Raw genomic sequence first — 23,859 nt, 5'->3', positions numbered from 1 at the left:
CCCATCTTTTTCTGTAGCCCTTGAGCCTGCATTGCAGAGTGATCTTAATAATAGCTATAGCAAGCTGGCTGTGCCCTTGGTCCAAAAGAATGGGGATTACAGTTTTCTAAGACGTGTCTGCAAAGTGTAAGCAAGCACTTCCCACTGGAAGGGTGCACACGCATACTCATGGAAGCAGCAGAATTTGTCTCACTGGGATTCACTTTCCTGGGAATACCTACACCCTTGTCCAGACATCACTCTCCTGTTTAATAAGGATGGATTTTTTTTAAGGTCTGTCCTAGTGCAATCCTTTATAAAGATAGACCTGTTTATGCAGGTTTTAGGTTGGTGCTCTAAGTGGTTAGCATCACTTAAAGCATAAAAGGAGCAAGTCATTCAGCATTTTAGGTAATTTCCAAAGCCCACGGCTCCTACTTAACCATGCAAGCTACCCCATTCATTCACCAAGAAAACCCTCAACAGCTGGGCCTGCATGGAGTGGTTATATTTCAAGGTTTTTCACAGGGGTTACAATATGACAGTCCCCACCCAGTCAGGCACCAAGATAAAAGTAGGGACTTAAAACAATACCCCAGTTCTTCAGCCTGAGCCATCACATGCTTTCACAATCTCCTGGCCTCCCCTAGGCCCTAAGCCAGGGCTTGGGCAGAGAAATGGAGGGACAAAGAAATTACACTGCCACCTGAGAAACCTCAGAGGGGAGGACCCCGCCTTAGCCTCCCTCCTCCCAAGTGCAAAATGTGTAAACAGAGTAAACAAAACCAAAAAAAGTGCAGTCTAAATGGCTCCCTTTCCTGCTCCTTAGGGTCTGGGCAGAAAAAGTAAAGGAACATAGGCAAGTTGGGCTTTCATGTTGCCTCACCACTGGCTGAACTCACGGGGGCAAAGCAGGAAGGGGCCAGTTTGCCCTTAACCATGTCTCTAGGGCAGTGTTCATCCTTCATTTCCACAGCTGCCAGTGTCCCGAGAGTTATCAGGTGACTTGGTTAGGGGGTCAGTCTCCCTCGAGCCCAACTTAAGGCTGGGACAGCCCTGTCTTTATTGATTATGTGGCGCATATATATTACTTATATAAATATTTCTCTATGTACAGGGATAGGGTGGCTTTCATGGAGGGAGGGAGGCTGGGGGCCGCAAGGCTTCACCACTGCTGGGGTCCAGGTCAGTGCTGTCACAGTCTGAGTCCTCAGCCTTGGGAGGGCCCTGTAAAAAGAGCAGAAAGGCAGGGAGGTGAGATGCAGCATCTCTTGGCAGATAGAGTCCTTCAGAATCCTTCACTGAGATCTTTGTAGTAGCAAGTTAGTGATTTTACTGTCTCTAAATTTCAGTTGTTCAGGCCATTCTCCAAGGCACCAGACTTTCAAGATTGCCCCCTGGCTGCAGTTTATAGGTAGCATGCAGGCAACCTTACTAAGTACTTGAAACCTCCCAGATTCTATCAGGTGAATATTTGCTCTTCAGTATGAGAGGGAACAGCTTCAGCTACAGAGTGACATAGAGGCTAAGTACCTCTCTCCTTGCCTGTGCATCTGTCTACCCAGTAGCTCTCAAATGATCAGGCTGTCTACTCCCTGGTCAGTACCTAGTTGGTGTGACATACCTGCTCCCCTCTGAGTAGGTCGTGGTGTGGGACGGGCAAGGAGCTGGGTTCTGGGCCAGTAACCACCTCAGAAGCTGGTGGGTCCAGTGGGATTTCTGAGCCCTGTGAGCACATGTCATCAGACCGTTCATCTGGCCGCTCATCTGTGTTGGTACTGCCAACTTCAGGCGTGCCACTGGGGGAAGGCTCACTAGCTGTGCCTTCCTCCCCATCCGATGGATTCTCTGAGCTGAAGGTAGATAGTGACTGGCGCATTTTCAGGCCCTGAGGCCACCTGTTAGTGGGAACCACCAGGGTTACAGCTTGACTGCACCTCGCAGGGAAAGCGAAGAATGCCGTTACCCCCTAATCCCATCACTCACCTCTGGCTTGAGGTCAGTTCCACTTCGCTGTCCACCTCTCCTTCCTCTTCCTCTGATGAGATGCCACGTTTCTGCAGGAAAGATGAGTGGACTGGTCAGAGGAGCAAAGAAATCAAGAACTCGGGACATGGAAACATGGTTACATAAAGTGTTAGGAATGGCTTGAGACAACATAAGTGGGAGGTACAGTGGGGAGAAGGGAAGGGGAAGAGCTCAGGCAGCTCCCTGTACTTTACCTGGCTGCTTCGGGTGACGGCAGCCCTGTACAGCAGTGCGGCTGGGGTCAAGTGCTGGGACCCAGCCCGGCTTCCCCGTCCCGCCGTCCCTTCCCTTCCAGTTCCCAGCAGCCCTACACCATCACCAGGTCCTACTGGTGGGGGCGGCTCCCCTTTGGCTCCCCCTGGTGAATCCGGGCTGGTGGAGCCAGGTGCTGATCCCTCGCTTGGGGGCGTGTCTCCCCGGGCTGGAGGTGGGGAGCCAGGATCCCCAGCTCCCCCTGTGGCCCCCCGGCCCCGGGCTCCCAATGCTGCTGACAGCAGATCTGGCGATGATGAAGACATCTTTCGGAGCAGGAGATCATGGTGGAGCCCACGGAGGGCGGGAGGGCAGGCTTCCCAGGCGGAGGGTCCCCCTCCTAGCCCCACAGGGCTTCCTGGTCCCCCAGGTTCATGGGGCGGCACAGCTGCACGAAGCCCAGGCAGGTCCCCACAGCTGCCCTTGGCGCTGGCCTTGCGGTGACGAGTCTTGCCACGGCGACTCCGTCCTGGTGAGGGGGGGCCCTTAGCACACCCAGGAAGCCCCACCCCACTCAGGGCTGCATCTAGCTTGGGTAGCAAAGACTCAGTCTTGAGGATATCTGGCCTGGTGGGAGAGGGAAAGTGCAAGTTGGAGATTTAACACATTACTTAGGCAGTAAAAGGCACCTTTCTCCCACCTAAGTATCGTCTTCCTGGCATTCTTGAGCCCTACACCTGTCTCTCCAGCATCCCCTTGCCATTCTGGAACCATGGCACTTGTCAACTCTAGTTGGTCCTACCTTTTGCTGTGGGGCGACAGTTTCTGTGGGACATTCCTCTTCTTGATTAGCTTCTCCATTGTGTTCCCGTGCAGCAGGCCCCGGGAAGGGTGTGACTTCAGCAGACCTGGACACCGCCGCTCTAAAGCTTGCTCCCTCCTAAAGACAAAACGCCTTAGGCATGTGAGCAGGGAGCTGGGCCAAGGCTCAGTAGACTGTGGGAGTCAGGTACAGCTTCAGAAGATGGGAACTGGTGCATGAGGGCGTGTGTGGTTACCTGAGTAGCTCCCGTTCCTTCAGCTCCAGCTGCAACATAAGGGCATTAAGTTCCATGTACAGGTTGTTGGCTCTCTCCAGCTTCCGCTCATAGTGTTCCCTGATGTCCAGGGCATGTCTGAAATGGGTAGAAGTGTTCAGAGGTGAGCTGGCTTCACCTGCTGCCATCATTTATCCCAGTCTCTGGGAACCGTTCTACCGGCCCTGCAGCTGGTGAAGTCACCGTGCCAAACACGGGCACACACCTGAGCTCCTCCCTCCTCCGCATCACCAGCTCCTCTTCTAGGCGGTGCAGACAGGTCCCTTCTGACTTAATTTTTTCAAAATGTAGCTTTACCTCTTCACGCCACTCTGCCTGGGGGTGGAGAGACATTTCGCAGTGAGGGACATCCCTTTACCTGTCAACCTGTAGGTGCTTGAGCTGCTGCAGACTGTGTGTGGGAGCAAAAAGGACTGGGGCACGGGATCAACCAAGTCAGGTCCCAGCCGTTCAAGAGCTGATCTACCCATCCCAGCCACCCTTCTTCCCAGCCTCCCCTCAAAGAGTATCATTATCTCAGCAAAGAGAGGGAACTGGGGCATTCGTCTTCCTCTCCACAGCACACCTGGGACTTAAAGTAAGTCTCCTGGGGTGTGGAGAGTACGTCAGCTGAGGCAATGTCCAGATGCAGCAGGATCTGTCGGAATGATGGGCGGTTTCGTGGTTTGCTGTTCCTAGATGGAACAAAGTTTGGGGGGAGAGAGGCATTTTAGGAAGGAATTAGAGCACCCTTTCCCATAGTGTGTCCTGGTCCTGGAGAATCCAACCCTAGAATGTTTGCTGTGACAAAAGGATTCCCTGGTCAACTAGGCAGGACATGTTACAAGCTGTCTGTAGTATGTCAAAGTCCTGCAGTAAGGAAACCTATTTAATCCTATCTTGCAACTTGTTTGCCAAAACAAACCTTTTTGAGTAACTCCATTAAAAAAGCACTTCGGGAAATGCTTAATGAAAAATCAGAAATCTCCCACCTTCCTCCAGGTCTAGGTTCCAAACAAGGATGCGGGGCCCTGGCCCTCCAGGGAGTGTCCTGAGGCAGTCTACTCGAGGTCCAGCCAGCCATGCTCAGCGGCTGCGCTGGGCCTGCACTGGCACTTGATAAGCACCCTCTCTATCAGGCGCTGCTGTCCCTATTTTGCAGATAAGGAAACAGGTCACACACACCCCTGCAGACTATTGGTCTCCCCAGCTCCTCTCACTTCTTTATCCCAGTGCCCCGATCCACACTCCGAATCCTGGGGTCTTGGAGAGCCATATCTGGGAGCCTGGTTCCCCTCTCCCTGTTGAGGACTCTGGGCCTGGGTGCCCGGATCCTGGGTGCTGGCTAACTGTCATCCATACTCCCTTGCTTCCCAGGTGGTCCTTACCAGCACTGGCGAAGCAGGATTTTGAAGCCGTCTGGGCAGCTGGAGGGCACAGGTAGATGGAGACTGTTGCTTCCCACACCCCAGATGATGGCTGAGGAATCTACATCTTTGTAGGGGATCTCACCAGTCAGCAGCTCCCACAGCACTACGCCAAAGGACCTAGGGATGAGAGGGGAGAGCACTTGGGAGCATGCCCTCCTCCAGAGGCCCTGCTCACTGCAGGCTCATCTCACTTGCACTCAGGCCCTGGAACAACCCTCTCCCCACCCCCCGCTGGCCACCTGCCACCCTCAGTCCTCAACCTGGCCCTCACCAGATGTCAACCTTCTCAGACACAGGTTCGTTGCGGATCACTTCAGGGGCCATCCAGGCTACTGTCCCTGCAAAGGACATCTTGGTGCTCTTGTCACTCAGCTCCTTGGAAGTGCCAAAATCGGAGATCTTCACCACATCGTCGTAGGTGATTAGCATGCTGGTAAAGAGTGTAGTCAGCTGGGGTCCGCGCCCCTCCACGCGCCTCCTCTAGCTGCAGCAACTCTTACTGCTTGAAGTCATTTGGGACACCCAGAAATGGAGGGCTTACCACAGCCCTCTCAAGATAGGGCTGTCACTTGGGAAGGGTTTCTGACATGGCCATGCGGACTTTAGGACAGGGTCTGAAAGCAGGGAGATGGCCACGCTGCTCTGGGTGGGGACACCTACGGGAGACTGCGCAGGCGCTCCTCCCTGCTCGCCCGCGTACTCACTTGGGGGACTTGAGGTCCCGATGGATGATCTTGTGCAGGTGCAGGTAGTTCATGCCACCGGCGATGCCCATGGACCAGTCGACCAGCAGGGAGGGCGTGACGGGGCGGCCCGCCCGCAGCACCTCGTACAGCTGGCCCTGGGCGCAGAACTCCATGAGAATGCAGTAGCAGGGAGCCTGGGTGCACACACCCCTGGGGGCCGAACACAGTGGGATGAAGGCCTCAGCCACCCCAGCAGCCCCCTGATCCACACCTGGTACCCCCTTCCCAACTGTGCCATTTTGATACCCACTTCAGAAGATCCCTTGCTACCCAAGTAGGTCTCTGCCCTCAAAAGAGTGCGCTGAGGGCAGAGTACCACAGCCCCTGCCCTGGACCTTACTTGAAGGTGATGATGTTTGGGTGCTTCAGCTTTCGTAGGTGCTTGATGTCAGTTTCCTTCAGGTCCCGCACCTTCTTCACAGCCACCTCCTCCCCATGGAAGCGCCCCAGGAAGACGGCGCCCTGGGCCCCTGAGCCCACCCACTGCAGGTCCAGGATTTCCTCAAAGGGGACCTCCCAAAGGTCTGTGGACAGGAGGCACAGTGCCATAGGCTCAGAGAGCCACCCTCTGGCCCTTGGGGTGGTCAGGCATAGGGGAAAGCCTGGGGTTGGCTGAATTGACTCAAGGAGGGTGAGGCAGAAAAGCGGCTAAAACGGGCCAAGGTTAGGTTTGAGGGGACAGGAGGAAATGAAGAGGTGGCCCAAAATAAAGCTGGGGAGCCAGCGGCTGATGGACAAATAAAGGGCGGGGGCTGGGCTCTGGGGGGGGAAGGGTCATCGCGCGACTTTGGTCAGGCTGTCCAAACAAATCTCGGGCTCAGGGAGACAGGAAAGGGCCCCCTTATGCACACAGCCTACCTTCCTGTTGCTGCTTGTGCTCCGTGGAGTAGGCTTTGCCGATCATGGTCCAGACAGGGCGCAGGCAGCCGAAGAGGCCCTCCAGGAAGCCGCTGCCGCTCTGGCACTGAAGCCGTACCTCATCCGCTCGGACCCTGGACGCCCGACTCTCAGGGGACCCAGTGGCTCCCCCTGGGCCCCCTGCATCCTGCTCGTGGAGTTGCAGGACACTGTTGGCAAAAGGCTCAGGGGGCGGCTCTCCACCTGGGGAGGGGCTGGGCCCGCCCCCGCCCTGACCCCCAAGTGGCACTACGTCTCGGAGTACACACTGGGTAGGCGTCAGGTCCTTCTCGGGGGTGCAGTCGGAAGTGTCTGGGTCCAGCTTGCGCATGGATGCCTCGCTTAGGGTGGACACGAATCCCCCAAAGGAAGGGGAGGGTGTGCGGGTCTCATGGAGGCAGGCCATCGCCTCTGGGCCCCAGTGTGGTGGTAAGCGGTGGGCCCTGTGGAAGAAGAGGGAGGAGCTGTCAAAGCCACAGGTGCCCAGCTCAGGTACACAGAGGCAGAGGCACGAGCTGGGGAGCTGGGCACACAAGAACACTCCTAGAAGTAACACATATCTTAGCTTCAGGTACCCATCTACCTCCAGTTTTCAGCTGTGACCCATCTTGGGGAACCTGATACACAGGCTTCCTCTCTAGCATCTATTAGTAACGTAAGTCTTCCGTACTCAGGTATATAGGCCACATACCTAAGTATCACTCTCAGGCGGACACAGCTAACAGCCCTGCTCAGGTAGATACTGGGGAAGTATGCCCCAATCTCAAGTGTGGTAACAGACTAGTTCCCTTCTCCCTGTAAGAGTACTGTAACTCACCTCTGGAAAACAAGTTTCTTTCACTTGAGGCTCCCGCGCACACATGTGTTGTATCAGGGTCTTTCAGACGCACAACTTTTACTTTGAGTCTCAATCTTACACACATTAACAGTAACGTGTAGGCCTCCCTCGCGCTGACGCAAACACGACACTGCTCAGACTCTGCCGCTCAGGCACTCTCAGATGACATTCCCGCCCTCCCGCGTACATGTGATACACCTGGGCTTCACACTCATGTACTTGACACGTGATCCTGCCGAGTCTTATCCTAAGGCACACATCTGGGTCTCTCAGGTGCTCACAGCTACACACCTGGGCTGATCCGAGCGGCAGCTGGTCAGCTCTGTGCCCAGCAAAGACACAGGGGGAAAAGGTAGAACTGTCCAAGGAGTATGCAGAAACTGTCAGGGCTGCGTCCCCCCTCTCCACCCTCCCCCCACCTTATCCCTCCCATTGGCCCAGCTGCTCCCTCAGGGCTCACTTAGAGACGGGCCCATCTCCTTTCCTCTTCACTACTCTGTCCCCTACTACCTAGCTTTCCAATCAATGGAGATTTGTCCCAATTGATAGCTGACCTCAGCCAAGCTGTATCTAGGCCTTGATTTCTCCAACTGCACAAAGGGACAGACTAGCTATCGTTCAGGCGCAGCAGATTTTTCACCCTGACCGCAGAAGTCATCTCATCTTCCATCTCCCACCACATCTTACCAGTTACCAAATTCTGAGAGGTAGGGATTTCGGAGGCCAAAATTCCCAACAACTACTAAGTATAGTAGGGTCCCTCCTTGACCCCTTGCACCAGAGCTTCTGGAGAGGGGTGGCAGGAAATCTACAATAAAAAGGACTCCCTGGGTGGGGATGTATGCACAGAGAGGCTTGGCACCTCTGATGGGCTCAGCTCTTGTAACAATTTCCAGGCCTCTCAAATACCTAAGTGTTTAACAAGCACCTGAGATGATTCTTATGCCTGGCACATCAGTAAAGACCAGAACCAATGCCTTACTAGTTTCTCCTCTATTCCACATTACTGCCTTAATCCAGCCCTCAGTAGCTGTCACCTGACCTAGGACAACTGCCCCAAGATCCCCCTCCACCCCATTCTCCACCCACCCTTTAGAAGGATCTTTCTAAAGCACAAATTGGCCTTTTGTGCTCCCCTTTTCTTCAAACCCTCTAGTAGTCCCTCCTTGGCCCTGTGGCCTCACCTCCATGCTCTTGGCCCCTCCCCAGTCTCATCTTCCATTGCTGTTCATACCCAGGCCTACTGAACTGAGACTGTTCGCAGGCTTCATCAGGTGTTTGGGCCAGGCTCACACCACCCACATTAGCCTGTTATAGGTCCATTAGCTTATTTAATCCTAAAATCTCTTGAGTTAGACGTGTAAGTTACTCTCATTTGACAGAGGTATTAGAGGTCTTAAATAACCTGCCCAAAGTACTTCAGCTAGGATGAGGCTCCAGCTCAGTGTCCAGTCGTTCTCAGTCAGAAAGGCGCTTCTCACACGCCATCTGTTGTCCTCCAAGTTTCACTTCATCCTGGAAGTGCCCCCACCCCCAGGCTCTGAGTTAGCATCCCGTCTCAGCTGTGCTTCCCCCGTGATGGCCATGATCCTGGAGGCACAGTGTGGTCGGGCGTCCTGAGAGCCTGCACTGAGAGTGACGACGCCACACGGGATCCCAGGGCTTCCAACAGCATCCAGGGCGCATGAAGGTGCCCGGTTAGGTGCAACCACTGCTCTATGCATCTGAGGGTCGTCCTAAGGACCACATGTACACCACGAAAGCATTAGTTCCCTCACTCCTCAGAACTCTCCAGGGAAGGAGGTATTATTATAGGTCTCTTTACACTCTTGAGACAACCGAGGCTCAGAAAGATGAAATCCCAGCCTCCGGACCCCCAACATATCCTGCGAGATAACGGCGGCTTCAAGAAGTGAGATGCACACAGTAAGACAAACGACAGGCCCAGCAACGTGCCAATTCGCTGGAGAACGTCCGCTGGAGGACCCGGGGGCTCTTGCCTGTGCCCTCTCAAGCCGGCCGCCCTTTTGGGGCCGCTGAGAACGAAGGCTGGGGCTCCCGACACTCCGCCCAGGCGGGTCTGCAGGGAGGGCTGGCGGGACTGGGGCGCTCAGACAGCTAGAAGCCAGAGCGAGGGTGGTTCGCAGTGGAGAGGAAGGGGTTACGGCCCCAGCGCCCCCTCCCCCTTCCCGACCTCCTTCCCGGCCGTCACGTGGAGCGGAGCTGGGGGCGGGGCGGGGGCCCGGCCGTGAGAGGAAGGGGTCCGGGAGGGGACGCAGCGGGTTGGGGGAAGCGCTGGGCGCTGCGGCGTAACCATGACGACTGGACCCGAGGCGGCGCGTGAAGTCACCGGGACAAGATTAGCCCGGAGTCACGTGAGCGGCGACCGCGGGGGTGGGGCCGCGCCAGGGCCCCGCCCCTGACCTGGGCTGGCCCACGTGCTGGTTTGCGGGCTTGCAGGCAGGGACCACCGACCCCAGCCACCCACCGCCTGTGCGTCCCGTCTTCCGCATGTCCACCCCCGTCCCCGAGTGCAGCGGAGGGAGAGCTGTGGTGGTGAAGAGAGGGGACTTGGGTCGGCATTGGGGGTGCGGTGCCATAGAGAAAGCAGGAAATGGGAAAACGGGGAGACTGGACAGGAGAACGGGCGAAAGGCAGACCAGAAAAGGAGGGCCTGTCTCGCTGAGAAACAAGAAGGGCGTGAAACGCAGGGAGAGGCAGTCCTAAGAAGGATGGGCTGAAAAGCTGGTTTGGGAGGCAAAGGACTCGGAAAAAGGAGCTGAATGAAAGGGGACTGAAAAACAGGAGATCTGTGCCCTCCCCGATTCCTTTCCTATTGAGAAGCTGAGTTCTGAGTAGGTACAACACCTGGCTTTGTGAAGGAATTTTTCAGCCTTCATCTGGTGTTTGGCAACCAGGAGGCTTAGGCATAGAGAGGGTGACATGGTCCACGACACTTGAAGCCGATCTTCCCTCCACCTGCCCAGGCCTCCCCTGGGGCCCCCCTCCTGTATCCAGGGCCGGCAGCTGGGGAGAGAGAAGCCATTTCACCTGTTTGTCTTTTCGGGCAGTGGAAGAAGCTGAGGAAGTAGTGGATGGGACCAAAGAAAAGGGAGAGAACCCAGCCAGGCTCAACCCACCCTTTCCCCGTTCTCAGGCTACTGACAGCTCTTGCAGATTGACCTGAAGGAGTGAGTGTGCGTGTGTGTGGTGAGGGCAGTGGAGGTGGCCAGCTGAGGCCCCAGGGAATTCTAGTGAAGGAGAGATTCCTCTCTCCCGCACACACCCTCTCTCTGTGCCCTTTCTCTCTGACCTGCCAGCTGTGTCCCACTGCCCCCCAGCTGGGCCCTGGCGCTGAGGCTTTGGAGGGGGATATCATGGCCAGGAGCCCCTGGCCCAGACACTCGGTCACCCTGGGGGAGGGGAACTGTCTCCCTGGCCATCAATTATGCAGAGCATGGGGGAAGGGCTGGGATGTGACGGGAGCGGGTGGATCTGTCAGTCATTCTGTCAACCATATTTATCAAATGCTCACTGTGCAGAACTCTGCTTCAGATTGGGTATGAGGACAGAGTGGTCCGTAAATTATGCAGAAGAGGCTCTTTGTGTCCAAGAGGCCCCAAATCAGTTTCAGGTACCAGATTCTCTGTTTGCTGGTGGTACTGTGGGAGCAGGGAGTACCCCCCACCCCCACCTTGGTTCTCCTGCCTGAAAGGCTGGAGGCCTGTGGCAAGGCAACCCTTTAAGTCCTTTCTCTCTCCCTCCTGTTTAACAGCAGAATGTCAATGCCAGGCTGCTTGGCTGGCTGTCTTGGGGGCTCAGTTGAGAGGCCAGGCCATCTGTCTAAGTCTTGGGCTCCCGTAACGAGCCCTCGCCACTGTCTTGGACTCTGTTTTGCACTCAGGAAAGGGAGGAAGATTTCCTGTCTCTCTTGAGTGGGGGTGTAAGGAATGTCTTCCCAGGGAAAGGAGACCCAAGGCTCGGGACTGGGAATGATCTCAATGCAGGCTTTGAGATCCTGAGAGAATAAAGGACTCTAACCCCTCCTGGCCAAGGCTCCTGGCCACTTGGCTGCAGCTTTTGTTTTGCTTCTTACAGAATCCATGGTCCTGGCCCCAGGGTTATTCTCAGCTGGAAAGAACTACACAGCTTGTCCGTTGTGTCCTCCTGAGGGGGGAATGCCTTCCCCTGAAAGCCAGGGTAAAAGTGGAGATCACCCCTAACTCCAGGCCCTCAGCCTCATGCAGGTCCAGCCCCTAAACCTCTAGCCAGCACCACTTCTTCCAGTAGAGTGGGTACCAAAAGGGCTGAGAGGGGGCAGTACTGCTTAGGGAAAAAGGAACCAGCTTTGGATTTGGAGAGATCAGAACTAGAATCTTGGTTTTGCCACAGATTAGTTTAAGGACCATAATCCCTCTGAGACTCCCAACCCTACCTTATGGGGTAGTGAGGGCTAAGTAAGACTATGTAGGGAATGCCATGAGCACAGTGCCGGGCTCCTGGCTTTGTCTTTCCGGTTGGCTGGACACCAGGTCTTTCTCTGTAGCTTCTGGAGTCTGGAGAGGCCGTCTCTTCTCTCTGGTCAGAAGGGAGACTTGGGTCTCCAACCTTCTGTTTCCCCAGGACACAACTTGTTTTCAGGTCCCAGGGGAACCAAGTCCCAATGGCAGTGGTGTGCTAGAGCCCCCCGTCCTTTACATCCCACCTCCTCTGAACTGAGGGGGAAGGCCTCCTTCTCTGCACCCTGTCCTCACCCCACGGCTCTCGTGGCCCAGGATCACCCCTCAGCCCTACCGTTAAGATGTGAGGGGAAAGGGAGGCAAGGAGCAAGGTATGGTGGCTCACAGGGGTCCCTGCTACTCAGGACTTCAGGTGGGCCTGGAAGAAGTTCTGTGTATTTTTAACAAATTGTTCCTGAGCTGGGTGCTATTGAAAAAGATCTGGAAGGACAGATACCAGGGTATAACCATTGCTAAGTAGATGGAATTGTGGGTATTTTTATTAAGAAATTTAAAAACCTATTTTACGTTGAAGAAACGAAAACTGCAGAATGCATATTATAGATTTCTGTCGCCCAGCCTTGGACAGCAAGATAGGGAGGGGGCACGGACGACCTGAGAAGCAGAGTGGCCTGGTTGAGGTCCTGTCTCTGCTCTTGACTGCAGTCTCCAGCTGGGTGACCTGGACTATGAGACTTTATTTTTGGCCATGTGGCATGAGGCATGTGGGATCTTAGTTCCCTGACCAGGGATTGAACTTGTGCCTCCTGTATTGGGAGCATGGAGTCTTAACCACTGGACTGCCTGCAAAGTCCCTGCCTGAGACTTAACAAACCTCAGTTTCTTCATCTCTAAATGGGGACAGTGCTCACTAATTTACACGGTGGCAATGCAAGCTATTATGTGGGTAAGAACTCAGGCTCTGGGTCAGACAGACCTGGATTCAAATCCTAAACTCTTTGGCCACTGATTTTTTTATTTTGAACAGATTACTTAACCTCTTTAAGTTTCAGTTTCCTCATCCCTAAAATAGAGATGATGATCACACTGCCTCTCAGTATTGTTATGAGTGGTATTGAGATAATCCAAATAAAGTTCGTGGGCCTGTTACCTGGCATACAGGAAGCTCCCTATAAACATCAGTATATGGAAAGCACCTAACAAGCAGCAGTAGGTTTTTATAAACGGTGTCCCTTCCCTTCTTTCGTCTGCCTCCTCAAAGCAAGAGGCAGCGGGGATGGTACAGATGCAGAGGGAGCTGGGTAAACACAGGGGATAGAAAAGGGAGTGGAGAGAGAAGGAACCAGAGGAAGATCCTTAGTCTACTCTGGAGTAAGCGCCCCTGCCTCCTCATCACCTTTCCCCAACACAGCTGCCCCTAGTTCTTCTGGGAGCAAATGAAGCAGACAGACCAGTGTCTGTGGCCAGCCATCGTGAAGCTCCCGTGTCCCCTGCTGGTGTCATTTCCACACTATCCTCTGTTCTGCCCCAACAGGGACTCCTGAAAGGGTTGATTCCCTAATCCTTTCTTTCTCCCAGCCCAGCAGGGCAAGGAGGGACTGCCTGTCTAAGTCGCAGGGCGAGGCCAGGGTAGTGGGTACTAGAATTTAGGGTCCTCTTCCTGGCAAAGCCAGAGTAGCAAGGCATCACCTCTCAGGGAGGAACCTACAAACCGCAGTCGGATTTTACATGGGTTCTGCCTTCTGTAGCTGAAAGGACACCCAGGAAGTCCTGAGCCACTTCTTTATGTAAGCTTCTTGACTCTCCTGCCGGTAACTGGGTTGAATTACAGGATGGATATTTAGTTGCTTGTTTTCACAAGTGCTGGAGTTAGTATCTCACACCATTGGTCTTCCCAGCGTCCCGTAGTCCCTATAGTGAGTGAGTGGAGGGGCTGCCCGGCTGGAGAGGGCAAAATTTTTTTCCACCCTTAAGTGTAAGATAGGAGAGAGCAGGCCCTAAAGCTTCAGAGAAACTTCAGTATCTGGGGGGGAAGACCCAGGGCTTTTACTCAGGTCCTTTCCTTACCGAATCCCTCCTACTTGCCTTCCCTAGGTATGACCGTCTGGCTGAAAAATCAGAGCTCTCAAAGCCATGGAGTCCATTCTGTGAGCTGGAAGGGAAATGGTGTTTAGAGGGAGGCACTGACTGTGGCTTGAGAGGACCCTGAGTGAGAGACCTCGTGTGCACCCCTTCCTAAGGCCCTGACCCACTCTCCTCCCAAGAGGGAGCTAAACCGTGGGACTTTCCTTCAGTTCTAAGGGACACCCCACTATTTCCTTCCACTGTCTATGCACACTCTGACCCCTTAGCCAAGGCCATGGTTAGAGGAGTTTTAACTCTGTGGAAAGGATTCTTGGTTATTTTTAGGCCAAGGAGTTTAAGGAGTGTGTAGGGAAAAGGGAGGAGGTTCATGAAAGGCCTGGGGTGGGGAAATGGGTTAGGGGAGCCAGAGCAAATGGAGAGATGGAGAAGGGAGAAAGCCATATAAGGATGGGGGAGGGGAAGATGACCATCACCTGGGCATCCAGGAACAGGTGCTGTCTGCCTATAATCCTCAGGTCCAGCCTGCAAAGTGTGCCTGTGCGCGCGCAAGGGGTGGGGAGGGGGAGTGAGGGGCCCATGAGGCCTTGTCCTTCCTCTCCTTCCCTGTGGGGCCGAAACTCTTCCTCCTCCCCCTTGCGTCTCCCTCTTCCTGAGGGTGAGTGGGAGGAGAGGAAGATGTTCTCTTGCCCGCTGTCCTTTAAGTCTGTCCCCCAACCACCCCCCCACCCCCACCCCATACACTCCTTTCCAGCTTTGGAGGCCCTTCGCCTCCAAGCTGGGCCGCGGCGTCCCTCGGCTCGGTTCCCCTCCTTCCCATCCCCACAGGCGGCGGGTCCAGGTCCTCCAGTTCCTCCATCCCGTTTCAGCATCCCCGCGCCACCCTCCCCACACCCCGCCACATCTTGCGTCCCGACCCTCTCTGGTACCTGGATCCCAGGACCCAGACCCATCCCTGCCCCTCACCCTCCACAACTCGGCCCGGCTCTCACCTCGGGGGCTCCGCGGCCGCAGCACAAAAGGCGGCGCTGCTGCAGCTCGGCTCCGGATGCTGCTCCCGCCTCCTCCTCCTTCTCCTCCTCCTTCCCGCCTCCCCCCGCTGCCCTCGACCGGACCAGGGGCGCCGTCACAGGCGATGCTCGTGAGGTGTCCGGGTGCACGGGTGTGTCAGTTCCAGCTTTCTCCCCCCACCCCCCGACCCCAAACCCCGTCCTCACACGGCTTGAACTCCCGCTCCTTCCGAGGCCCCCGCCCCAGGCCCCCCGGGACGGACACGCCCTGAGCGGGGGATGCTGCGCTGGAGCCACGGCCTCTTAAAGGAGCCCGCTGCTGCCATCCGGCACGCTCCAGGCTAGTCCCTGGCCGGTCTGGTCCTCGCACCTCCCTGCTGGCGGTGACCTGGAGCGATCCCACCCCCGACCTTAAGCCCTATGACTGGTCTTATAAGCTCCCTCCTATACCCTGAAACAGCAACCCCTCAGATGGGAACCCCCTCCTCCGCTCAGCGCTCTTGCATCGCTCCCCCTGTCAAACGATCTTGCCTGTCTTCTTTTCCCTAATTGCCACCACTCCGGGTCCACCAATTGGAATCCACTCAGCTTAACGCCCCGTCCCTTTCCAGTGTTCCTGGATGACCCCTCATTTTTATTCCAAGATTCCATCGGACCTCTAGCCCCGCACGGAGCAAGCCCATCTCGTCTCTGACCCATTCCCAGAACTCTAGAGTCAGACAGACATTTTTCGTGATTTCTTTCTCTCCAAGGTCACAAAAATTTCCCTACACCTTTACGCCAGTGGCTGTGAGACTTTGGCGAGGAGGAAATGGAACTCTGGGACCCAAAAATACGAGTTCTGTTCCGCACAAATTAGTCGATTAATCTTAAGAGGCCAGAATTCTCTCTTGCCCTCTCTTTAGCTGACACCCGGGACACATGGCAGAGCGAATGAGACCACTGTGTGCCTTAGTCCTTCTAATCTTGTCCCTTACAGCTTGATTCTCAGGACCCGGAGGGTATCTCGTGGAGTAAGGGGGAAAGGTGTAGGTCCATTCTAAAAAGGCTTTAGAAAATAAGCGGAAATCGACAGCCTGGAGAATTAATGAGAAGGGTGGTGAAGGACAACACAGGAAAAAGAAGCAAGTTCTGTAAGACGAAGGCCCGAGAGCCAGAGGACTAGGCCAAAGGCTGAGGGCGAACTGAGACTGAGGTGCACTAGGATTTACAACTGCCCCAGCTCAGAGGGGCAGAGACTAGTCGCCTCCCGCGTCCAGGCAGGGCCCACCCTCCTAGACTGCAAAGAGTCAGCAACCGACAGTGGCCTCTCACCTGGGCCAATCACAACCTTTTCTCAAGAAAGAGGCGGAGTCAAGAGGGTTGATTCTCCCCTTGTCCCCGCCCCTTTAGATGAGGTAACCAATCGCAATCCACCTGGAGCAAGCACGCAAAATCGGGACTAGCCAATTATGCCGCGAAACTTTTCGCGCATGCTGCCTCCCAGCTGCGACAAAGATGGCGCGCGAGCTCCTGGGTTCTGTAGTTTTCTCGGTACCCGAAGCATCCTTCCCCACCTTCCTAGGCTCGAGTTCGCCCTTACTGCCCCGCCCCCAGCCACTTCCACTCTGCTGGTACGCATGCCCCGAGTCCCAGCCAGGGGCGAGGAGACGCGGAAGGAAGGAGGCGGGTCGTCGTTAAAAATAAAAACAAAAAACAAAAAACCACCCTCAACTCGGGAAGCGACAGTGGAAGGGTCCACTCCTCCCAGAAGGCGGTGCTGCCTGCCTGAACGAACCACGCGGAGGGTTGTGGGGCGGATAGCTCCCCTCCTGATGGAGACTCATAGAGTCCGGTGGGCGGGGGACTCCATATCCCAGCATGCCCCGCGGCGGGCCCGACCGGCCGCGACTTGGGGCTTGGCCCCGGCCCTAGCTCGTCGGCGGTGTATTGGGGCGCGTGGAGGCTGCAGTCACGGTGGCGCCTGCGGGGACGGAGGAGGGAATGAGTGAAGAGGAGCGAGGCTCCGGCACTACCACGGGCTGCGGGCTGCCCAGGTGAGCCGCCTGGTACCGATCCCTGCAGGGCGCAGAGCTTGGCGCGGTGCGGAGAGAGTAGCGGCGCGGCCCCAGCATGCACCTGGCCTGAGGGTTGTTCCCGGCAAGCACTGGGGTAGTGGGCCGTGGTTCCCGGCATGCACCCCGGCAGTGGCCACTGCCTCCAGCTTTAGCTAGTTGGGGTTGGCCCGGTTCCCAGACTGCACTGGGGCACTGGGCTTTATGCCCCCGACATTCAGTGCATTTGGTGGGTACTGGGTCCTGGCCTGCACTGTGTCAGGGGACATGCACTTCCAACCTGCACTGGGGTACAGGATCCCCCGCCCTAATTGAGACAGGAACAGTGCTTTCCCCGCTTGCCCTGGGGCAGTGGACCCTGCTTTCCCAGCCTGCACCTCTCCTCCACTTTGACCCCAGCCAGTGGCTGCCTGAGGTTTCCTGGACCCAGTGTCCCCCATAGTGTGCATGGGTCTGATAATGGTAGTGCTTGGCCAGGTGGGTGCAGAGAGGGGAAATGTGATGAAGGGTCTGTGCCCCTCCCCCCAGTATAGAGCAAATGCTGGCAGCCAACCCGGGCAAGACCCCGATCAGCCTTCTGCAGGAGTATGGGACCAGAATAGGGAAGACGCCCGTGTACGACCTTCTCAAAGCCGAGGGCCAAGCCCACCAGCCTAATTTCACCTTCCGGGTCACCGTTGGCGACACCAGCTGCACTGGTGAGGAAGGCTTGGGCAGCCTGGCTGGGGTGTGCATTCACAGGGCCCCATTGGCTTTATTGCTTGGAGTCTCTTCACGGTCCTCTTCCTCAAGACCAGTGAGGGAAGGAGAAATTTTAGGGGAAAAATCACTGACTGGATTGGGAGAACAGGTCTGTGAGGAGGTACCTAGGACTTAGGAGAGTTAGGGGAGCAAGCAGGACTGGTACAGTGATCGGGTGGATCGTTGTCATCCTAGAGGAAAAAGGAGATAAATCGAAATCTCAGTGTAGCATTTAGGGGAGTGAGTGCCTGCTGTGCTGGACTCTGTTCCAGGTGCTTAGTCAAGTTCCACTTAATCTTAAACCTTGGCGGAATCCAGTGATGTAGGTGGTAGTATTTTCATGTTGAATGTGAGGAAACCAAGAGAGATATTCAATGGCTGGGGCGAGATCACATGCCTAGTAGATGGCAGAACCAGGTTTTGAGTCTGGAGCCTACACTCTTTCTATTTTTCCAGCAATCTCTATTGAAAGAAAGTGCTCCCCAGAGGAAAGTAGGGCAGAGAAAAAACTTCCAGGTGGCTAACCTCAAGGACAGTTCTACCTGGCATGACTTGATTTGGGGAACTTGTGGAAAGATAAGGGCCCTTCCTTCCAGCACTTAGAGTAATACTTCCAGCGTTGGGCAAGGGGAGGTTGGTGAGATGGGGCTTGGTTGACTCCCTCTGGCAGTGAGGAGAGAGGCTGTGGGATGCTGGTTTCTCTTCCATCCTTCTAGTGACCTCCAGTATTGCCCACATCCCCTCTCTCAGGTCAGGGGCCCAGCAAGAAAGCAGCCAAGCACAAGGCAGCTGAGGTGGCCCTCAAACACCTCAAAGGGGGGAGCATGCTGGAGCCAGCCCTGGAGGACAGCAGGTGAGGGAGGAACGGCCGAGGATCCTAGAGGCTCTGTCAGGAACCCAGGCCCCTGCGTCAGCCCCTCGGCCCCATAGGCTTCGCTTGGTGACACTGAGCTGCCTTGACGTGGCTGCTTCCTGAGAGCTTCCCCTGAAACCTGAGCAGGATGTTTCCAGGGCTCCTGCTGCTGTGAGGGATGCTGGGAGGCAGTGGCCAGCCGCAGTGTGGGATTGTGGCTATGGTTTGGGTCCCAGGTTGGGCCTGGGGAGGGAGAGGGGTGGAGGCTGAGGCTGGAGGGGGTTGCTCCCCAACATACTTCTCCTCTCCAGCAAGATGTTGTTCCCTCTTCTGCACTCAGGTTGGCGTTGGTTGCTCCCACGGTTCTTGGGTAGGAAGAAACACCCCTCCCACTTTTCTTAGTATTTTTGATCAAGTGTTTGACACCAGAAGATCTCAGGTGGAACTGGTGGTTGAGCTACCCTAAGTTTTTGGCTTCGGTGGGAAGAGATTTTCTTAGGGGAGGGCAGGTCAGGAGGACCTGGGTCCCCCACCTTTTATTCCCCACCACCACCCCATGTGGGTGTGAATCAAAGGCCCCCTTCCCCTCGGGAAGTTCTTTTTCTCCCCTAGACTCTTCACTGCCTGAGGACGTGCCGGTTTTTACAGCTGCAGCGGCTGCTACTCCCGTTCCATCTGCTGTCCCAACCAGGTATCTTGTCTCTCCTGACTGCCTGAGGAGGGTGGAGAGGGGTCCTGGCTCCTGGCCTCCCAGCCCTTAGACCCAGGCTGGTAAGGCATGAGGAAGTCTGAGAGTGAACAGAGAATGGAATAGTTGGGGACCACAGTTTGAAGAATTTGCACCAGGTGGTAAGCTTTTGAGACAGGAGGTAATTTATAATTTGGCAGTACCATGTGGATGGTATTTGACCACGTTAAAGGTCTTGCTAGTCCCATTTTCTTTTGAATTGGCCGCATGATGGTCCTGTGTTTGAGTCCCATCAGGTGCTTCTGGGGACTGGATATACCCTCCTCTCTAGTGTCCTATCTAGGTGATGATCAAGTGTTCCAGAAAATCGAAATGAGCCTAGGACCTGGAGGAGACCTCGTTGCGGGGGGAGGGGGCAGGAGGCGGGCTTGATGTTTGGAGAGACAGCTGTCTGCCTGGTGGGGAGCAGGGAGCTGGCAGTGGGGAAAACAAGAGCAGGGCGGAGGACTCCTGGGCAGCTGCAGAAGGAGCCAGCCCCCTCAGCTTTGGCCCTGGGCCCTTTTTCCTTCAGGAGCTCCCCCATGGAGGCGCAGCCCCCGGTCTCTCCTCAGCAGTCTGAGTGCAACCCGGTCGGCGCCCTGCAGGTGGGCTGCATCCTCATTCCCCATGCCTGCCTGCCTTCGCTTGTACCTGGGGCTGTGGGGGAAGCTGATGGGGGCCGGGTACCCTGTTCTGAGGGCTTTCCCCACCCACCTCCCTTCACTCCTCCTCTAACCTGGAACCTGAGACTCCGGGACAGGAGTGGGGGGGATGTGAGGACTCCTCTCTCACACACTCTTGCACACCCTTGTTTCTCCCTTCCAAGGAGCTGGTGGTGCAGAAAGGCTGGCGGTTGCCTGAGTACACGGTGACCCAGGAGTCTGGGCCAGCCCACCGCAAAGAGTTTACTATGACCTGCCGAGTGGAGCGTTTCATTGAGATTGGTAACTGGGCGGAGGGGAGTGCTTGTAGTGACTACCCCGCAGCACTCCAGCCCTGGCCAGGGGCAGCTCCCAGCTTCTCTCTACGCTCCTGGCTGAGACCCTGGCTTGGCTGCTGCTTCCTTGCACCCTTTCCTGCCCTCCTCTTCTGGCCAGCCGGGTTCTCGGGTGCCTGGCAGATCCTGAGTTCCCCTTTTCAATTGACAGCCACTGAGGGGACCCTCAGCCCAAGTTTAAGCTGGGTGGAAGCAATGGGTCTACTGGGAACCATAATTCAGCAGCCCTCTCCCCTGTGCAGGCAGTGGCACGTCCAAAAAGCTGGCAAAGCGTAACGCAGCGGCCAAAATGCTTCTTCGAGTGCACACAGTGCCTCTGGATGCCCGGGACGGGAACGAGGCAGAGCCCGAAGACGATCACTTTTCCATTGTGAGTGGCTTTTGGGCCATGCCCCGTGCTCCATCCTCCATGCCAGGGTAGGGCACGGAGGACTCAGGTCTGTGACGTGGAAGTGAGCTTCCTGGGCCCCAGACCTCCTTCTGCCCATTTTCCTTCTGGACCCAGGGATCCGTGGGCCCCCTTTCAGCCTCAGCTGTAGGCCTGCGTGGTGAGTGCTTTGGGGAAGGGAGCTGGCCCAGGGCAAGGGACCTGAGGCTTCTGTTATTGGAATAGAAAGGCTGCCTGACCATCTGGTCCACAGTCTAGTAGTTAGAAGGGGCCACACAGGGATTGGGCTTCCCGGGTGGCTCAGTGGTAAAGAATCTGCCTGCCAAGCAGGAGACACAGGTTCAATCCCTGGATCAGGAAGATCCCCTGGAGGAGGAAATGGCAACCCACTCCAGTAGTTTTGCCTGAAAAATTCCATGGACAGGGGAGCCTAGTGGGCTACAGTCCGTGGGGTTGCAGAAGAGTCAGACACGACTTAGAGACCAAACAATCCAGGGATTGACTGGCAGGTGGGAGGCAAACAGGAGGAAGCATTCTTTGGGCTTTTCTCCTTGGGCATGGAATGTCTCTTCAGGGCCTGTTTTCAGAGCCCCTGGCTGCATCCTTCCCCCGTCCCTGTCTTGTCAGGGTGTGGGCTCCCGCCTAGATGGACTTCGGAACCGGGGCCCAGGCTGCACCTGGGATTCTCTGCGGAATTCGGTGGGAGAGAGGATCCTGTCCCTCCGCAGCTGCTCCTTGGGCTCCTTGGGCGCTCTGGGCCCTGCCTGCTGCAGTGTCCTCAGTGAGCTCTCTGAGGAGCAGGCCTTCCATGTCAGCTACCTGGATATTGGTATGGCTAGTCGGGGGGCCGGGGGACGGTGGGGACTAGACCAGAGCAAGTATGGATGGGAATGAGGGCTTGGGAGGGCGTGACAGTGACATGGACCCGCCCCAGTGCTGCCTTCCTGCCCAACACTGCCTCCCTCTTCTCTCTCGGTCTCCAGAGGAGTTGAGCCTGAGTGGGCTCTGCCAGTGCCTGGTGGAGCTGTCCACACAGCCGGCCACCGTGTGCCATGGCTCTGCAGCCACCAGGGAGGCAGCCCGTGGCGAGGCTGCGCGCCGTGCCCTGCAGTACCTCAAGATCATGGCGGGCAGCAAGTGAAGCCACGGCAGGACTCATGAAATACATCCTCTGCTCCCTGCTCTTCCTGCGCCCGGCCTGTGCGCCTGCCCAGCTCTGGTACCCCCTGGAGGTGCCACCTCTACCTCTGACACAGACTGCAGGCTGAAGAAGGCACAGGGCCAGGAGCCAGGGACCACAGGGCCTCAGCTGGCTCAGGTTCTGCCGTCATGTAACTGGTGATGACCAAGGGGAATGAAACTGGGGGCTTTCCCATTAAGAGCCCCAAATAAATGTGCTGCTTTTTGGATTCTTTAGTCCTGGTCTGTTTCCCTGAGTGGTCAGCAGTGGAGGGGGTTAGCGCCAGGTCACGTCCCCGGTGTGCCTCCCACTCTGCTCCCCACGCGTCCCCATGTTTGCCCTTCTGGTGGGTGCACTGACATCTGGGTACACCATCGCCTGTGTTCCTGGAGAGTTGGGTTTAGTGGTGGTGGGGGAGGCTGTGGTTCTTGTCTTGGGACTCCCTCCTATGTCTCATGATGCAGACACGTGCACACGGATTCAGAAGCCAGACAGCTTTATTTGCAGGGGACACATGGCAGTTTGGGGTGTGGGCCTTGAATGCAAACCTCAGATGACATGTCACTTCTTCCCGAAGCGCTGAGGGGCAGCCAGGCTCCAAAAGGGGGAACTCAGCCCCTCTCCAGCTCGGGGACTCCGTCTTTTGTTGCTCCAGGAGCCCCGGGTGTTTCTGCCAAACCTTAGGAGAGATCCACCCTCAGCTATGGGTCCTTCCAGATCCCCCCTTTCCTCCCACTCCTCTCCCTTCAGCCCTGGCCTTGCCTCTGTCCCTCCTAGACTCACCTCTGGGGCTGAAACAGGAAGGCTGGACTCCGGCCAGGTCTCTGCATGGCCTGGAGCAGGGAGCGCAGGAGCGACCTGGGGGTCTGAGCATCCTGTGGTGGGTGGGCACCACTGTCTTCCCCCTGTGGTATGGAGCCATCCGGGAAGGAAGATGGGTGAGGGCCTTGGGGATTTAGATCACAAGGGGAAGGGAGTGACCTCCAGGGCAAGTTGTAGGAGGCTAAGGAGTCATTTCCTCAGATGTGAGGACCCAGTGACCCAGGCAGCCAGAGTATTTGAACCTGGAGTGTAAGTGTCAAGCTGTTGTTTTCAGTCACTCAGTCGTGTCCGACTCTTTGTCACCCCATGGACTGTAGCCTGCCAGGCTCCTCTGTCCACGGGATTCTCCAGGTAAGAATACTAGAGTGGGTTGCCATTCCTTTCTCTAGAAGTCTCAAACCGAGGTCCGAGAAAATGGTGAGACGGGGACAGGCATGCTCACTTACCGTGAAGATCTGGTCTCCTCCATCCCAGCCCCCCGGTCCTTCAGCATGGCTCCTGTCTGTTACTAACAGCAGCACCAGCAGCAGTGATGCTGCCTGCCTGGCGTCCATGCTGCCGTCTGCCTTGCTGTGGCCACACCCGCCTCTTATACCTGCTGTCCCCCTGTTCCTCACCTCCCACAGCCGCCTGAGGGGGAATCTAGAGAAGGCAATGGAAGTGCACAGCTCCATTAACAGCCGCCTGGGACCCCCCTTCCCGGCCCTCGTGGGACTTCCTGCTCTCAGCCTCCGGCCCCAGCCCCTAAGCTTGGAGTTACAGACTTTATTAGATGCATAAATCCTGTCTCCAGAGCTCAAGAAGCATCATTAATTGCAGATGCTTTGTCAGAGCCCTGGGGGGCCTTCAAGAACTCCCAATCCCTCTACAGGTTGGAGAGCGCCAATGGATCACCTTCTCTCTTAGCTAGCTTGTAAAATAAAATACAGAGAAAGGCCTGTCAGGCTAGGCATCATGTCCTGGAAAGGAAGGAGGAAAGAGTCAGGGTGATTCCGTCTGGGGACTGGGGAGGCTGCAGGCAGGGCCTCCTGGCCCATTTACACCCACGTGGACATGCCTCTTGGAGGGTTAAAAATGGAATCACTACTCTGAGATGTGCCTGTGGAGAGAAAAGTGAGGTACGGGAGACAAGTTTCAGAGCCCCCAGAAAGTGGAGACAGACTCCGTCTTCACCAGCACTTCTCTGGGCCAGCCCCACTTTGCGAGAGCACCGAGGCACTGCTGCCCCCCTGCGGCCACGGCCGGGCACGGTCGGCCTGGCCATTTCTTCTCTGGAGTAGAGTTCAATGAAGGCGAGGTCCTAAGGCCCTGACATCAGAGTCCCAGAAAGGCAGGGGCAGGATCCTGGGCTTAGATTGT

General features: G+C 56.2%; 3 protein-coding genes across 6 annotated transcripts; 1 reads left to right on the top strand and 2 right to left on the bottom strand.

Moving 5' to 3' along the window:
• Positions 1–569: 569 nt before the first annotated feature.
• On the bottom strand, positions 570–6,754 carry MAP3K12 (mitogen-activated protein kinase kinase kinase 12). The gene is made up of 14 exons (XM_052640325.1): positions 6,618–6,754; positions 6,310–6,518; positions 5,792–5,975; positions 5,410–5,601; positions 4,977–5,135; positions 4,664–4,822; positions 3,862–3,970; positions 3,502–3,611; positions 3,258–3,374; positions 3,002–3,139; positions 2,202–2,826; positions 1,966–2,036; positions 1,604–1,877; positions 570–1,206 (listed from the first exon to the last, which is right to left on the bottom strand). The coding sequence occupies exons 1-14, from the start codon at positions 6,752–6,754 to the stop codon at positions 1,111–1,113; spliced, it is 2,580 nt and encodes an 859-aa protein (XP_052496285.1). The 3' UTR covers positions 570–1,110.
• A 9,873-nt stretch (positions 6,755–16,627) lies between these two features.
• On the top strand, positions 16,628–21,900 carry TARBP2 (TARBP2 subunit of RISC loading complex). 4 transcript variants are annotated; one of them, XM_052640254.1, is made up of 9 exons: positions 16,628–16,774; positions 17,321–17,490; positions 18,284–18,386; positions 18,982–19,077; positions 19,646–19,718; positions 19,940–20,057; positions 20,353–20,480; positions 21,126–21,327; positions 21,482–21,900. In XM_052640254.1, the coding sequence occupies exons 1-9, from the start codon at positions 16,722–16,724 to the stop codon at positions 21,637–21,639; spliced, it is 1,101 nt and encodes a 366-aa protein (XP_052496214.1). In that variant the 5' UTR covers positions 16,628–16,721; the 3' UTR covers positions 21,640–21,900. The 4 variants fall into 4 exon arrangements, with proteins under 4 accessions (XP_052496214.1, XP_052496217.1, XP_052496216.1 ...); XM_052640256.1 differs by having other exon boundaries at positions 16,672–16,774; positions 17,326–17,490; XM_052640255.1 differs by lacking the exon at positions 16,628–16,774 and adding an exon at positions 16,931–17,021.
• Positions 21,901–22,239: 339 nt separating this feature from the next.
• Positions 22,240–23,054, bottom strand: NPFF (neuropeptide FF-amide peptide precursor). Its single transcript, XM_052639483.1, has 3 exons — positions 22,947–23,054; positions 22,462–22,583; positions 22,240–22,357 (listed from the first exon to the last, which is right to left on the bottom strand). The coding sequence occupies exons 1-3, from the start codon at positions 23,052–23,054 to the stop codon at positions 22,240–22,242; spliced, it is 348 nt and encodes a 115-aa protein (XP_052495443.1).
• Positions 23,055–23,859: the final 805 nt, after the last annotated feature.

The sequence above is a fragment of the Budorcas taxicolor genome, chromosome 5, assembly GCF_023091745.1.
Source record: "Budorcas taxicolor isolate Tak-1 chromosome 5, Takin1.1, whole genome shotgun sequence".
Classification (NCBI taxonomy): Eukaryota; Metazoa; Chordata; class Mammalia; order Artiodactyla; family Bovidae; genus Budorcas; species Budorcas taxicolor.
Note: the sequence above shows the minus strand (reverse complement) of the source record. Positions and strands in the feature narration are given on the sequence as shown.